Source organism: Labrus mixtus, chromosome 12 (genome assembly GCF_963584025.1).
Source record: "Labrus mixtus chromosome 12, fLabMix1.1, whole genome shotgun sequence".
Lineage (NCBI taxonomy): Eukaryota > Metazoa > Chordata > Actinopteri > Labriformes > Labridae > Labrus > Labrus mixtus.
In genome coordinates, this window is record NC_083623.1 from 11,333,665 (window position 1) to 11,349,265 (window position 15,601).

Genomic DNA, 15,601 nt, shown 5'->3' on the forward strand with positions numbered 1-15,601 from the left:
TACGGATCAGGAACATACCTTCTCAGAGTGCTGAAACTGCCTCCAGAAGCTCTCATACATTCGTTTGGTGGTCTTCTCGGGACTACACACCATGGTCTTGATGTAGATCTTAAAGCTACGGTCCAGAAGTTGGTTTATCTCCCCGTAATCATAGTCGTCATACCTGAGACATCCAGAAAAAAAAGTGTGAGAATACACCGAAACCTCACTGGGCACTTTTTTTTTTTATTATCTTACGACAAGCTGACAGCAACTGACCTGATGCCGAACATGCAGTGGATGTAGTTCCAGATGGCCCTGCGCAGCATACTGGTGTCCACATCCTTGTGCGTTGCCATGGTGTTGTAGGTCAGATTGTAGGCCATCTGAAACTTTTCGTCCAGCATCTGACCCACATCAGGGTACAGTCTGTTGACCAGGGAGAAGCCATGATCCTCCCAGCTGTAGTCCTTAAGAAAAAATGAATAAATGGATACACATCAGTCAAAGAGATCTGTTTTTAGAGGGCTGTTCTCTACATGCAGGTGGGTGTTGGATCTCTACCTGCACTCTGAATGTGGGCACGTGCTCCCCCCTCCTGGAGAAGTCCTTGTAGCCGTAGCTGGGGTCCTCAAAGTGTCGGGAGATGTCCCTGGAGGGCACACATTCCTCTTCCTCCGCAGTGACTACCAGCATGCTCTCCGTCTTCTCCCTCTCAAAGCGTGTCGCCATCTCCTCCTGGCTGGCCTCCTCGTCATCCCGGCATTCCTGCAGCTGCTTCATGCGCTCCATCAATACCTCCACCTCGCCACACATCTCCTATAAAAAAACAAAGAGGAAGAAACCCAAAAGTTAGGGAAAGTCCCAATTTTCAGGTAAGGAAAAATTCACAATATCCTTTTTTTTTTAATCTCTCTTAAGAGTCTATTAAGTACCGACCTGGTTGCCCAGTGGATCCTCATGGTGATTAATGTGACCGTTGCCGTTAGCAATGTCACACACGCAGAACTGGCTGAGGGAGGGGGGTCTGAAAGTGTGTCCGCCGTCACAGTGGATCTCAGGCGTGATGCCACATCCAAAGGTGAAGGAGGCGAGGGAGTGGTAGTGTGTAAGGAGGACGACGGCATGGATCAGCTCTGCCAGGGACCAGCTGTGTTCCTCCGCCTTCAGAAGACGCTGAAAAAAATAAAGGTTGGGTCAAATAATGACCTTTCAACGACCTGTGGTGAAGTTGGAAAAACCTGATCGATTTCCTGTACTGTCCTTTAGACGGCTACTTTTGTTTGCAAAACTTCACCTCTGAAGCTTTAATCAAAGTAATTCAGCTGCAGCCTCCACCCATGATCTCAGCATGTTACATAATACACTTTCATGTCCTCATCCACTCTCCGGACTGATCCCACCCTCTCACCTCCATGTGTTCCTTGGTGAGGAGCCAGGGTCGGTGGGCCAGGATTTTGTTGAGCTCTCCGAGCTGCTGCAGCTTCTGTGGGGCTTCATCGAGACCCTTTAACCATTTGGGATCGCCACCAACCTGGAGGAAGTCGTTCACGTGCAGGTTGACCAAGTAGGAGCACTGGTGTCTAGCTGCCGCCTGTCAGATAACAGGTAACAGAGATGTTAACCACTGGAAAATTTACATTTTTACAGTTAAAATGAGGCATAGATTTAAGTTTTCTGGGGATAAACCCGGCTGTACCATGATGCCGATGTAGTGTCGGTAGTGCAAAGATAGGGGTCCGTCCATCTGCAGCAGGTAGTGCTGCGTCCGGAGGAAACTCTCCAGGTACTGTGGGTGGAAGCCCATCACCAGGGATATGTTATCCAGGCGACCGAGGGCTGCAAATGCATCCTCAAATATCGACTGTGTCCGGGCATCCACTTTACTGACTTTGAGAATCTAACAAAAGAAAACAATAAATAATGCGTTCATCACATAAATGATACATTTGTAATTTATTTAAAAAAAGTCTCAGCTGGGATTACAGACAATCTCATACCTCTTTCTCAGGGATAAATCTGCTTGGTCCGTTTCCTAAGGGTCTTGGGATCCTTATTCCCAAGTCCTGCAACACAAAAAAAAAACGGAGATAGAAACATACACATTAAAAACCACAGGAAAGCAGAGGAGAACTAACAAGCACGTCGAAAATCACTTCTCATTTCTCCTGCAGTCCCTCAGCTGTCACTTTATTGCTCCATCAGAGTGATAAATCAGAGTGACTTTGTTTGTCTGACATCAATAAACCTGCTCTTTATCCTAGTGATAATTAGAAAAAATATAAAATGTATAGACTAGGGTTCTCTCCGCTTTAGACTCTGTTTTTTGCAGCGTCACAATAACTCCATTCACAAAAAAAAGACGGAATTGCACTTTTCCGTTTAAAATTGTTAGAAACGTCAGCACAACTTTGGCAGATAAAATCGCCAAGGGAAATGTAAAACACAATAGGAATCTTTCACATTGCCTCTATCATTGCCCTGTAACTTTCCGCTGCTTGTCGAGACATGTCCGAGCAGTGGACACTATCCCGCAGAGCACAATGAGGCAGATGAATGAATGACCAAGAAATGCAAATTATTTCGACTTGACACAGAGTTAAAAACATGTAACTGAACACTTAGTGAACGTGTCCACTTCTTCTGGACATGAAATGAACAACGAAAAGATAAAAAAACAGACAATATCTGACCCGTTGACCAAAAACTCTTGTTGCTGGTAAACAAGCAGCACAAAAGACTGCACTGCAGCTTGTTTGTCCGAAATGAAAAACTTCGCATAAAAACGCCAATAATAAGAAACAATCTACATCCAAACGTCATGTTGAAGCATCAAACTGTGCTCTTTATTTTTTTTTTCGCTAAAGCTTTTTCTGTCTCTTACCTTTTTGCTAAGCCGTTCACAATGGGTACATATCTTTAACAGGCTTGTCACTTTAAAAGAATTATTCTCCACGTTCGCTGCCGGTGTGACCGCGTGCCTCATCTCGTATCCTCGCTGCACTTTGATTAATTTAAGGTGTAAAAAAAAAATAAAAATTGGTATTCTGGGTGGCTGTTTCCTCCTCTCTTTGTTCCTGGAGGCACTGGGTAAAGTGCTCGGCAGTCAGCTGTTGCAGCCCTGAAGCAGAATACCGACCTCTCTCGCGCATACATTCGGTAAATAAGTCGAGGCTCGTGTGACTGACGCGCTCGTTGGCCAATCAGGGGGCGATAACAGCCTCCGGTCAACCAATGGCAACTGAGAGAAGCACGCGAGGGTGGAGTCAACCGTTGGGCCTAAACGTGAGCAGAGAGGACAAATCCCCCTCCTCTAAGAAAACATCATCACTTCTCTCTGCTTCTTTTGTTCCCTGCTGCCATTGATCATGATTGAATTTACTGTTGTGCAGTACAGTCAGCGTGCTAAATGGTGGCATTAATCAGGGGATCACTGATTGTCCTCTCCAATCACTTGAATCAATACTTAATCAATACGTAATGGTATGGAGAAACCCTACTGCACTTTTACTAGTTTTCTGTAAAACTTGATAAAAGAAAAGAAACAATGTGTGTAAAAAAAAAAAAGTGTAATGTGCATCTGTGTAGTGTGCATCCAGTAAAAACAACAAGCCAAAGCCAGCGCTAGCATGCAGCAGAGACAAGGCTCCAAGACCCCTCTGACCCCCCCTTATTGGTGTCTTGCTGCACTAGGTAGGGGTAAAAACAGCCCTCAGCTGAGGAGGGTAGAGGGTTTGGCTGTGCACATATCTGCACGAGAGCTGGATCGCTGCAGGACCTGCTGCAACAACAACAGCCCTTCAGTTAGTGGTTTTGCAGCGCAGCCTATCAGACCACAGATAATGCCATTCCTCCTCCACCAATCAGGCTCGGCTGAAGGAGTCCTTTAACAGCCAGGAGGAAGCAGAGATAAGGAAGGCAGATCTTATGGCTTTGTTTATCCCAGCTTGACAATAACATGGTCACACTGGAGCAGTGTATAACTGTTTTATCACACCATATAGGTTAAAAGTCAATTATTACAAGAATATATCAGATGAGATATACTGACAACAACATTGTACTAAAACTTTTATACACGTTAGCTGTGGAAATGGAAATGATGGAAATGTTGTGCACAACAAGTGGTGTTTTTCTTTGAAATTTCTGGAAAGCAACAAAGCAAACTGTCTATTTTCGCTAAAAAAAGCACATGCAAGTCAAGCGGCTGATCGTCTGTGGAACAACATCAACCACATTACAAAAGCATCCACTTATTGGCCCGTTTTGTTGTGCGACACACATGCACATCTGTGCGTCATTTTTCCGTGTGAGATTTCAAAAATAACATTTTTTTCCCAAGCAAACAGAAGAGGCTTTTCTTTTCTGAGACTCCACAAAGGCTCATCTTATGGGAGCAAAACAACAAAATAAGGTTTGATTGTAAGAAAAAAAAGCTTTGCAAGCTTTGTTTGTTTTTGTAAAGCAGCAACCCTGGTTGGATCATGTTTGGCTGAACTGTGAAGGGACCCCAACAAAGAAGCAGACAAGCACATAAAAGTTGGTACTGATGAGGACAGGATTATTAGCAGCCAAGAAAAGGCAAGTCTGCCCCTGTGCACTGTGATCCAGAGCCTGCCTGGCCAGTTCTGCAACTGACTGTTCGTCGGATAGCACAGTATTCAGCAGATTCATTGTGTGGAGCGAGCCAACCACCCCCCAAACCCCGTCCCTCCCTCCCTCCCTGGTCCCTCTCCTGATGCCATAGGATGGGGTGCAGGGCAGTTGTAAACATGTTCCCAGGGCTGGAGTCAGCACTCCCGAGGCTGCTGGGAGCCCCATGGCTCAGCAAAGCTGCAGAAGAGGCTGGTCAGCGTTAGGGGCTTACGACACACCAAACCTTTTACATAAAAAGCGCTTAGGCCTCACAGACAGGGCCAAACACCATTGTCAGAGGGCTCACACCGACTGCTGTGTGAAGCTTTACTGCACCCACATCAGGAGTATGTATGTATGAGTGCAGTTATCCAGACATCTGCTTCTTCTTAGATCAACACTGATTACATCTTCATTTTATCACTGCAAAGTTTCACAGTTGGTACAAAGAGGAGTATTATGTAAAAAGCAGAACTTGTAAACAAGTTACATGAAGTTATAAGAGGCTTTTGTGATCAAAGATGAAGACTGAGAAAAGTTCTGGACATTTCTTTTAGAAAAAGACCTTTGACTGGATGTGATTTTGTCAAACTATACATCTCTTTTCGTGTCAGGTGTCTCTTTTTGTTGTGTATTATGGTGTTGAAACCATACACTGAATTGAGCAAATAAATAAATCAGAATAAATAATACATCTAGTTTCAGTCCCTGTAACTTAAGCCAAGTGAGTTGAACCTGCCTGCGCACTTATTTCATGTCTCCAATATTAAACATATTAAGACCATGAAAACATATCTGGCTAGAAACATATTGTGCCTAGCTTGTATTAAAAACGTGCCACACTCTGTGTCTATTGTGGTAACTTCAGAAGCATGTTCAGAACAGCGCGACCTGTGCGACCTGTGAAAACCACATTGCAGGTGTCTCAGGGGAGTCTGAAAACCTGCAGCTTAAGACGCCTTAATTATCTGATGTCACCTGCAGTTAGTTTGAATGTTCGTGTTTTTGTAGCTTATGCCTGCAATCAAATGTGCTTTTTCATAAAATTCAGTAAATGGCAACTGAGAGACTCATTTACTGTTGTAGCAGATAAACCAGCAGCTGTGTGTGTGTGTGTGTGTGTGTGTGTGCCAGAATTTCGCCTACGTCATTTAGCTTTGGGTAGTCTGTTCATTTGGGAGAAGTGAAATGATAGCGATTTTTGAGTTTCTCTAAGTTTATGTTGTTTGCAAACCAACAACAAAACAGTATGTGAACTTTAGCTTTCCACCCATGTATGTATTTAAAAACGGATACAGCATTGGAGGCGGCGCCCCCGTTCATTCCAATGAGCTGATGTACTTTAAAAAACACGTATTATCAGATTTATATATGTCGCTTTCCCAATGTTAGCTTAAGGGGAAAAGTCTTTTTGGGCCCTGGGGGCTGATTCATCCCTTAGCATCAGGTCAGTGGAGGATGGCTGTCATCTGAACATGGTGACAATATAGCAGAGTGGTGTATGTGCTCTAGAAGTGCTTTTGGAAGTTTCTGTGGATATTTTCAAGGTTTGTTTTTTCACTTTAAAAACGATACAGTATGAGAGTTTCAAACTGGAAAGGACGAGTAACTAAACTAAAGTGTGTAATAGCCTATTCATAGCTTTCAGTCACATAACTAGCGCGGAGGGCTGGAGGGAAACTTCAATCGCTAGAAATGGCAAAGTAAGTGAAAGTGTGCCAACGAATGCCTCTTTGTTTAACTTTTTAACAAAGACATATCTAATAAGTATTTTTGACATTATATGATGAATAGAACAAAAAGGCATTCGTTAAGGCAATTTCAGTTGAATAACACCAGAATGTCACTTCAGTGATGTTTGCTTACATTTAGAATAGATCCCTCTCCTTACACTGCTGTCTACAAAAGTACAGACAGTTTTATGTACTTGTACTGTCTGACTCAACGATGCCCATTTGGGAAGTGAAGGGCAAGAAACAACCCGGGCTTGTCGCTGCATCGGTTAAAGCATCACATTCAACAACAACTGTCAATCATTTGAAATTTAAAAAAAAAAAAAAAAAAACGTGTGTGGCAATAGAGACCAATAACATCTCTGTAGCGTACAGCGAGTCTTTCTTGCCTGCCAGACGGGCAGTTCCATTAGCGTGTGACGTTTCTCCAAAAGTTTTTTTTATTAAGCGGTAAATAATATTTACATTAAGTTTAGTTTTAACCCTCAATGAACCTAACGCTGGCCTCACACTTTACATGCCGCTAACATTGCTGTTGCCATGGCACATGAGAATTATAAAAGGTGACAACCTCTACAAGTCTGAACTTGTTAAAATTTGCAGCTGCACAAAAAAAATAGTTGCTTCTGTAAGAGCTAATACATGAAGTGTGACTGAATCCACAAAGTGGCTTGACTTTCAAATGTTACTTGTAAACCACCGCGTCAAACAGGACAGAAAAACCCCTTTACAAATCAGGAAGTTCACTGAATTAGACTCTCTGAGAGTAAAGTGAATAATACAAGCAAACAAATATTAGACATTTAACAGCTGGCACGCTGTTAGGATGTTCAAAGTGGTTAAAGTGGATACTAAATCTAGGACAAACAATTAGTTCTAAAGTAAAGTAGCTGTTTCATTAACATCTACTGTCAGGATTTCATTCACTAAACTTTTTATAAGTCTAAAGTATGGCAGCCAGTTTCTCCAATGCTCCCGAAAGTAGTTTTTTTTTCCCTTTACAAGTGTGAAGCAGAATTAACAACAGCCTCAAACCAATAAAGAAGGTGATAAAAGTTGATGAGATTAAAAAACAGGGAGAGAAAAGCATGCCAGGCATAAACTCTGCACATGTGTGTTTCTGCACTGGGGCTGCTGTGTTTTCTCATGCAGTTAGACACGAGAGAACCACAAAAACTGTGGGGATGTTCAACAAGTGGCACAAGTCCACCAGACCAGTTCAGACCTAACCTATCAGAGCGCAGAGAAGAGAAGCAGAAAACTTTCTAACACTGACACAAGCCTAGCAACAGGCTTCAACCAATCACAGCGCAGAACAACACTTTCAGGAACCAATCTTCTCCACTCTCCTTCTCTGCCTCTCTTGTTTCTCTGGGGGGAAAAAAAAAAGAGAAAAGAAAACAGAAAAAAAAAAAAAAAAACTTCTGCCGAGGTATGAAGTTCACTGAACAAACCAATGTGGTCTGGTTCATAGAAAGTTATTTAGTATACTGGCGTTTGCCCAGTTTTAATTTTTGTCTAAGTTTCTGTGACAAAAAAAGTGGCAAGAAACTAATGTCTCCTCACTTCACAGGAAACACAAAACCACATGGTTCAACTTAGCCCAGAGGCTCACAACTGCAACTTGAGTTTGAAAAACAAACGTAGACTTCTGTTCTCCAAGTAAACAGATCCCTCTGAAACATGCTGTGAGTCTTTTCTTAACAGTAAATCATTGATTCTATATGTACAGATTTACAGAAACAATGATAGTGTAAAACTTGTCAAAAGAGGGAGAACTGCAAAGTCAGACACCCACCCCCACCACACTCTTCAAACAGGGCTTCAAGGTTTGAGCTTGTTCGTCTATCAGTGAGCGTTTACCCCGTAGACTGTACAGTAACCGAGCGAACTGGAGGGTTAACCCCTACCTGTCCACGTGCAACATCATGCAGACTCTTGTGTTAAACAGCAATAACAAGGGTATAAAACTGGACCGAAGTTATCTCAAACCTGCCGATCACATAATTAATTGATGAGATTAAAGGGGAGAAGAGTTGAAACATCGTTTGAATCAAAGTACCAAAAAAATCGACCCTATTTCATAGTCCATGAAAAACTTGCGTAGAATTCAATTTTCTGACTGAATTGTCTTCCTATTTGTACAGCAGATCTCTGTGGCCCAAAGAAGCACTAATTAAACTGTATTCTTTCCCCTGAGATTCTGTAAGGCATTTAGAGGCAGTCAATTTGTCTTGCACAATAATGATACATTTTCTATCGCTCCATCGATCACATGCGGTCCAAACCCCGGGGGGTGATTTCGAAAAGGATCACGGATCAGCTGCGATGTTTCTCCACTAGTTTTTGGAGTGTACTGTAATTTTCTTCTACTTCATATTCATTTGTGTAGAGACTTTTGATCCAAGGTTGAATGATTGTTGACCAAAGGTGCCCCCTTTGGCTCTCTTGATTCCTTTTCTTCTCCTTTTTTTCCCAGTCGCCTCTTCACTGATCTCTGTGTATTCTGGCAAGCTATCAGAGGGCAGTGGTCTCGCCAAGCGCCGACCTTCCTGAGGGGAGAGGCGTGCCCCCCCCCCCCCCCCCCCCGCCCCCCCTCAGTCCCTAGTCCAGCAGGCCCCTGGACCAACGCACCAACACTGGGAGGAAGCAGTGTTCCCTGGATTCCATGAAATGTTTAGGAACTGCAGGGAGCTTGAGCACGGAAAAGTGAGTGAAAAAAGTACAGGTCGAGGTGGAAAAGAGATATCTGGGATGAAAGATAACCTCTCTTTTTATGACAGTTGTAATCATGCAAACACACAAAAAAAATCTGTGTGAGAGGCGTTAGCCTGCAACCCCTGTGTGCATGTGAGGAAGAGTGAGTTCCCGGGGATGTTATTCTTACAGGGAGAGGGCAGCTGTCACAATACAACAGGCTGCAAGAGAAAAGATCCCATAGAAAAACAGAAAATACCAATCCCTTCCCCTGCTATCTTTAGCCTGATATGACACAGCCACCGCAGATCAATGCAAAAAAACTCTCCATTCTTTCTGGTCCTGTCCTTTTTCTTGCCAACTTCTCTGTAACAACTACTAAGCTCCGCCCTCTCTCCAAGATGTTTAAACACAGGAGTCAATAGTTGATGCCAAAAGTTCAAAAGACATAACTTCAACAGAGTTTTACAAAGCAGTGCAGATGCAGAAGACATGAATGTTGAAATCTATGGCTAGCTTATCTCTAGAACCCATGTTATAAAAAAAATGTAAAAAAGCATGGGGCTGACCTCACACCGCCATGGCCACTCAAAGAGCCCCATAGAAAACAGCCACTCTAGTCGGACGCTGCTGTGTGCCTTCTGGCATGCACAGCTGTTTCTCTCTCTCCATGCGAATAGACCTCAGGCTCTGCTGACTGCGCATAAAGAAAAATGACTCATGTCACCAGGAACCTGGCCAAAAGGTTGTTGATCATCAGCCTCTAATTCTCAATGAGCGCTGTAAACCAAACCCAAAAGATCAGACCCCTTCACCTGTCTGTGCGAGAACACGGAAAAGGAGATGATTCATTACCAAAGGCAGCAATAAACAAACGAGGTCTAAACAGCAGCTTCCAGCTTGAGACACTTTTAACTAGAGATCAAAGAGGGAGGTTTGATTCAGAGGCTGATGAGCCAAACAAAACGCACAGTTTTGTTTCCTCTGTGTAGCTGCTCAGAGAACACAAGTGAGTCAATCTAATCTTTTTATGTTACAGAACAAGATGGGCTGCCAGTCCTGAGAGCAGGGATGAAGTGTGAGTTATACCAGCCTGGACAGGAGACAGAAACAGACACTGATAAAGTCTGATGTAGTACATCACAGAGACGACAGCACACATTAGAAATCTCCTGTACTCACCATATTCAGACAGCAACCATGTGAGCACATTCAGTGACATCTTTAAAATCACACTCATGAGATTCCCCACTTTTAAATGCTTTTTATTAATTGATCTTTTCCTTTATTCATTCCTACTTCTTCTTCTAATGTTTTACTCTTATCTCCTCTGTTGCTTTTTTTAATATATTTGTTTAACCATCTATCTTTTATTCCTCCTTTTTTATCTTTTAGTTTTTAGTGTTTTTAGTGTTTGTGATGTGATGTCATCTCCCTCGTTATGTTTGTATTGTTCTCATCATCTTGTTGGCCCTTTAACTCTTATTTCATTTCCTTTACTTTATTGCTTAGTAGCTTTAACTGCCTTTTAAGACCTGCCTGTTGTATCTTTTCTTCTTCCTGTGTTTTGCATTCATATTATTTGTATACTCTCAGGTTGGCCTGACTGTTGATGTCTGTTCTGTTCTTGTCCTGAGTTTATGTCTTTGTCTGTCAAAGCACTTGTGCTATATAACTAAAGTTATTATTAGTAGTAGTATTATATCTTTGATATGCTGTCATTAAAATGCTGTCATACAGTTTGTAAATGATAAGGTATCTGACATCTTATCTCTTTACCATGATAACCTTATACAGTAGCTACCAAAAGAAAACAGCTAACATCAACATTCACACATGTGTGCTAACATAACTTTGGTTAGGAAGGGAATGAAAACATTATGTTAGCTAGCAATTAATGCATTCTCTATTGAGGTGTGTAACACTAGCAAATGTAACATTAGCTTTTAGCCATCTTTTAGCTAATGGTAATTTTAGCTATTGGGTGACTTAATGCTAACATTAGCATAGGTCTGTGTTTAGTTAATATAGGCCGTTCTCTTCCCGGCCTGAGCATGTCAACAGAGGCAAGGCTGCTGTATGAATTTGGTCCATTCATCTGAGATGTCTGTTGTCAGTTTCAATTCTACCTTCTTCTCTTTTTTTTCCCCGTCTGTCTCCTCAATCCGTAACCTTCACCAGAATACATTTTGATAGCACAGAGTGGATGTGTTGCTGCTCTACTTTAAGGAGGGAGAAAGTGATATGCTCTAATCGTTGCCCTCAGAAACATTTTGTCCGTGTCCTCTTACTTCATTAATAGGCAATGAGACCGAGTACTGAATGGTAGAACAAAAAAAGCTGGCAGAGCCTCATTTCCGTGTTACGTCATGGTGACTGCTTCATTAATGTTTAATGATTTATAAAATGCCTGTTTGATTACAGGGAAACTCGATCACCTTTGTCTCTGTCCTCTTCACCTGGCTAAGCTGAAAAAAATAACATCAATGCTAAGAGATTAAGAAATAGAAACAAGAAAACCAGGATGGAGTGTAGTGTGAAAGTCTACCTTAAGTACATGTGAAAAGTATTTCTCCATGTTGAATTTAAACTAACAAATTCAAAACAGATTTAAAAAAGAAATGTTTATTTCATAGCAAATTTTGTACATGACGTAGCAAATACTTAACACTTTGCGATGTCCTGTTCCTTGATTACTTGTTGATACACCTTAACTTCTGTTCTACATCGCAAATGTGCAATTTAGACTTCTGACAAAGGTGCAGTCTAAACATTCACAATACTTAGAAATGCTCTCTATAGTATAGTCAGAATTCTTAGAGTAAAAATCCCATAAGTAAACAAAGATGCAGCATATCCTCATGATTAAGAATTTCATTGGCTACAAGAAACGACCGATCTATGGATCTATGGCTCTCTATAGATGTTGTTATAGATGTGTTTGGATTATTGCACAATTGATGTGCAGGAATGGGTTCAATTGCATAGATGTCTTCAAATTAACTTGATTTGAACATGATGATAGTCAGCTTTAAGCTTATATTTTCTTGTGAAGTTTACAGTATATCAATGACTATATCTCCTTAATACATTTTGTTGACTTATCCTGTTTGAAAGTGCAGGTTTTTGTTTTTTTTAAACGAGAAAGTTCTCTCTCTAACACTCAGCTGTTTTTTCCCCTCTATCTGAATGGACTCTGCTTTCAAAAATACACAACAGCGCCCAAAATTCCTAATCACCAGGAATCAACAGGCTTATCAAAGGTCAATAACAGAAATCTAAACAACAGCACATTTCTGTTTCGCTTAAACAGTAGGCATTACACACAGTGAAGTGCAAACACAAGAAGGACACGCACCAACATACGGTACACAACATACTCCCTGCACATGTATATGCATGTTTCTTCTCTTGAGACTGTACCCAGGGAGTTCCTCAAGCACATGACATGAGATCATGAGTTCAGCACTGTCCACAGCAACAGTGGAAACATGTAGAAATTGCTTGCATAGGCACTTTATCTTCTGGTCCAAAATATGTCCATACATCCAACAAGTTCCGCAAACCGAGCCATGCCAAGTCATGCACGTGTCTCAGTATCTAAAAAAAGTGCAATAAAAAAATCTTCATTATACTTAAACCTGACTGTATAGAAGGTTTGGCTGAATAGACATTATGAGGAAAATTACAACTTTCAATGTTTCAATTTCATCTAGCACAATATGCTGTTTAAATGTTTAAATATTGCACACATATCACAGATACCATGTTTGCTTGTATTTGCAAAAGCTGCAGGTAAGAATTTTTATTTCTAATCAAATGTTCAGACTTGTTTTTAGAAAAATGATCTCATGACAATATCTGTGGTTTATGTTATTTATCTTAATCTCTTATCTTACTTTTCTTTTTAACTCACCCTTGTAAAACTGTACTGGGTTAATGTTTAAAGTTTGGTGTATGCTTGTTGTTCCCTTTTAATATCTCCATGGACCCCATAACCTTAACAGAATTGTGTGTGTGTGTGTGTGTGTGCTTGTGTTTGTGTGTGTGGTCCTCATGCCACAGGTAGTGTCGGATATATTTGCTTTGTGGTTAATCAATTACAGGACTGTTGGACCAACAACAGAACAAACCAACAACTCTCCCGTATCGTTCATCATGTGGACCATCTGATTGAACTTTCTTGCCAACTTTTAAGAGTCAGATGTTATTGGGAGATAAAAATAGCTTCCGTCCAGTGTAGCAATCACTGGTTATATTTCAGTGGTGATGAAATTCTATTGTTCCGTCTGCCATTAGTGTCTTCATGCAGACACTAACGCTCTGAAATCAATCAGAAGGTTGTGACTTCTTTGGTTTTGAATAGAATTAGCTATACTTTTAATAATTATTATTGTGAGAGAAAAAAAATGCACAGACAACCTGCTGTGTACTGATGTGCAATAAGTGGTCTTACTTAACCAAAGAAGGAGGACACCATTGTATTCACCCTGCCAAGCTGTCTGGCAGTGTTCTTATGGGTGCCATGCAAGGTAAAAATCAATTAGCCTACAAGTGAGTTAACGGCTATGAATTTCCACTGTGGTGTTTGAAGCTTTTAAGTATCCGCATAAGTTTGAAAAAGTTTGAAAAAGGAGAAGATCATCAACATAGAGATGATTAAAGGACTCTCTAACAGGACTGTTGAACTTAAATGTTGCTCATTTGAAAACTTTCTACTTTTTGACAAAAAAAATCTGCAGATGTACAAGACGTTGAAGTTATTTGGGAAAAGTATTAAAATCGTAATGCTGCATTTATTCTTGCCGACAAAGCAGACGTTTGTGTGGGTCATATGTGATAAGAAATGTAATAAACACTGTAATCAGATGAGCAATGTAGCCACCGCTGATAAGTGACCCTCATCAGTGATTATGTCACACATAATGGACATGGAGGTTAAAGGGGGCACTCACAAGGAATGAAAAGATGGAGAGTGGAAAGAGTGATAAAAGGTAAGAGGACAGGGGGAGCGGATTATTTGATCAGTGAGCACAGAGAAAGCGCCTCGGACCTTATCATGGATAAGTAAACAGCCTGCACCGTCTGGAGTGACATCATTGTCCCTGAGAATCAATAACCAGCCACTTCCTGTGCAGCGGGAAAATTGATGACTCTGTACACTAGATTACCTATCAGTGACCACTCACCTGTGGAGGCCCACACAAAACAAAATACACACGCACATACATGGGAAGCGTTAGCAGAAACAGAGCCACTGTCACCGTTCTTGCAGAGGGGAACAGTGTGTGTGCGGCCTCAGTGCAGAGTCAGCCCATTATGGGATTAGTGGTGCAGTGCAGGCCTAACTGTTGAAGTCTAAAGGGGATAACAGCTCTGCCAAATCAGATTTCTATCAGGTTTCCCACACAAACACACACATACACACCCCTTAAAACCGAGGCAGCATGGCTCAGCACCAATCCGCAAATCTCCCCTGATCCCCCTGCTCTCCCCAGGAGCATTTGTCAACCTCTACTCCCTGCCAGTTTTAGGCTCAGTCAACAATCTACTATTATGCAATCAAGTCTGAGGTGCGAGTTCGACAGGTCATAAAAATTAAAAATGGAACTAGAAAACTTTTCAATCATGCAAAGAACTTGTAACTTTGAATGTCTCGCGGTGTATGTCGCTCGAGCTTAAAATACCACTGATATAACTGTAGTTGAATGTGCTCACAACATTCTTTCAGCTCAGTAGCAAAAAATGCATTGCTCCAGGCTTGTTGTCCTCGTCGGCTGTCTGTCAAGAAAAGTTCAGTTTCATCAGCAGGGCATCTCACGTTGCCTCTGTTTTTCATTGTCAAGGTAAGAATGTCAAGGCAAGATGGTGGTGCACCTGGTTGAAGTGGCTTCTCCCATTCAGTATGTTTTGTCATCCAACTCCTCGTCTGTTAAGCATCCTGTCAGGACGAACAGCTATGGTAAATATGTATACAGTCGGGAGTCTCTGTTACAGATCAGAAGATCACCCCCACACCACTGTACAAGCATCCCAGCGAAAGAGCTACAGTAACTTGGGCTGCGGGGCTTAACCGGGCCCTGAGCCTTGTCGAGGAGTGAGGATACAGCACAAGTACTTTAAAAGAGCTCAGAAGCATGATAAGTGAGGCATCCAATGCTAGGCTTAAAGCTAGCCCCCCCCACCAACCGGCTGTACCGTCCATCCTGCTGGCAAATGTACGCTTTCTGGAAAACAAACTGGATCACCTGCTGCTATAGAGGACCATGCAGCACTCACTCTCCACCAAGCTGAAAGAATAACATCGCTCTCTAGTTAGACCCGCAGAGGCGGCCTCTGTGTGTATATAATCAAAGCACGGTGCCAGGATTATTTTGTCATCTGCATGCACCGCACAGCATTAGCCTGAAATGTCAGTCTTTCTACCTGCTGAGGGAATTCACAAGTATCATCATTGTGACCGTGTATATTCCTCCCAGTGCTAATGATAAGGAGGATCTGTCTGAACTGCATGTTGCAGCCAACATGGATTTTAACCATGCCAACCTTAAAACAGT

At 41.9% G+C, this 15,601-nt stretch overlaps 1 protein-coding gene across 3 annotated transcripts in view; it reads right to left on the bottom strand.

Annotated features, from left to right (window-relative positions):
- The window catches only part of sesn1 (sestrin 1), a 55,469-nt gene that overhangs the window by 1,785 nt on the left and 38,083 nt on the right, over positions 1-15,601 (bottom strand). Inside the window, exons 2-9 of one of the 3 annotated variants that reach the window (XM_061051968.1) lie at positions 2,864-3,041; positions 1,980-2,045; positions 1,679-1,879; positions 1,391-1,573; positions 919-1,155; positions 544-798; positions 259-449; positions 19-163 (exon numbers count right to left, since the gene is read on the bottom strand). In XM_061051968.1, coding sequence (XP_060907951.1) covers positions 19-163; positions 259-449; positions 544-798; positions 919-1,155; positions 1,391-1,573; positions 1,679-1,879; positions 1,980-2,045; positions 2,864-2,965 — 1,380 coding nt within the window. In that variant the 5' untranslated portion in view covers positions 2,966-3,041. Of the gene's footprint in view, positions 1-18; positions 164-258; positions 450-543; positions 799-918; positions 1,156-1,390; positions 1,574-1,678; positions 1,880-1,979; positions 2,046-2,863; positions 3,125-15,601 lie in introns of those variants that run through there. The other 2 variants (XM_061051967.1, XM_061051966.1) reach the window with 2 other exon arrangements.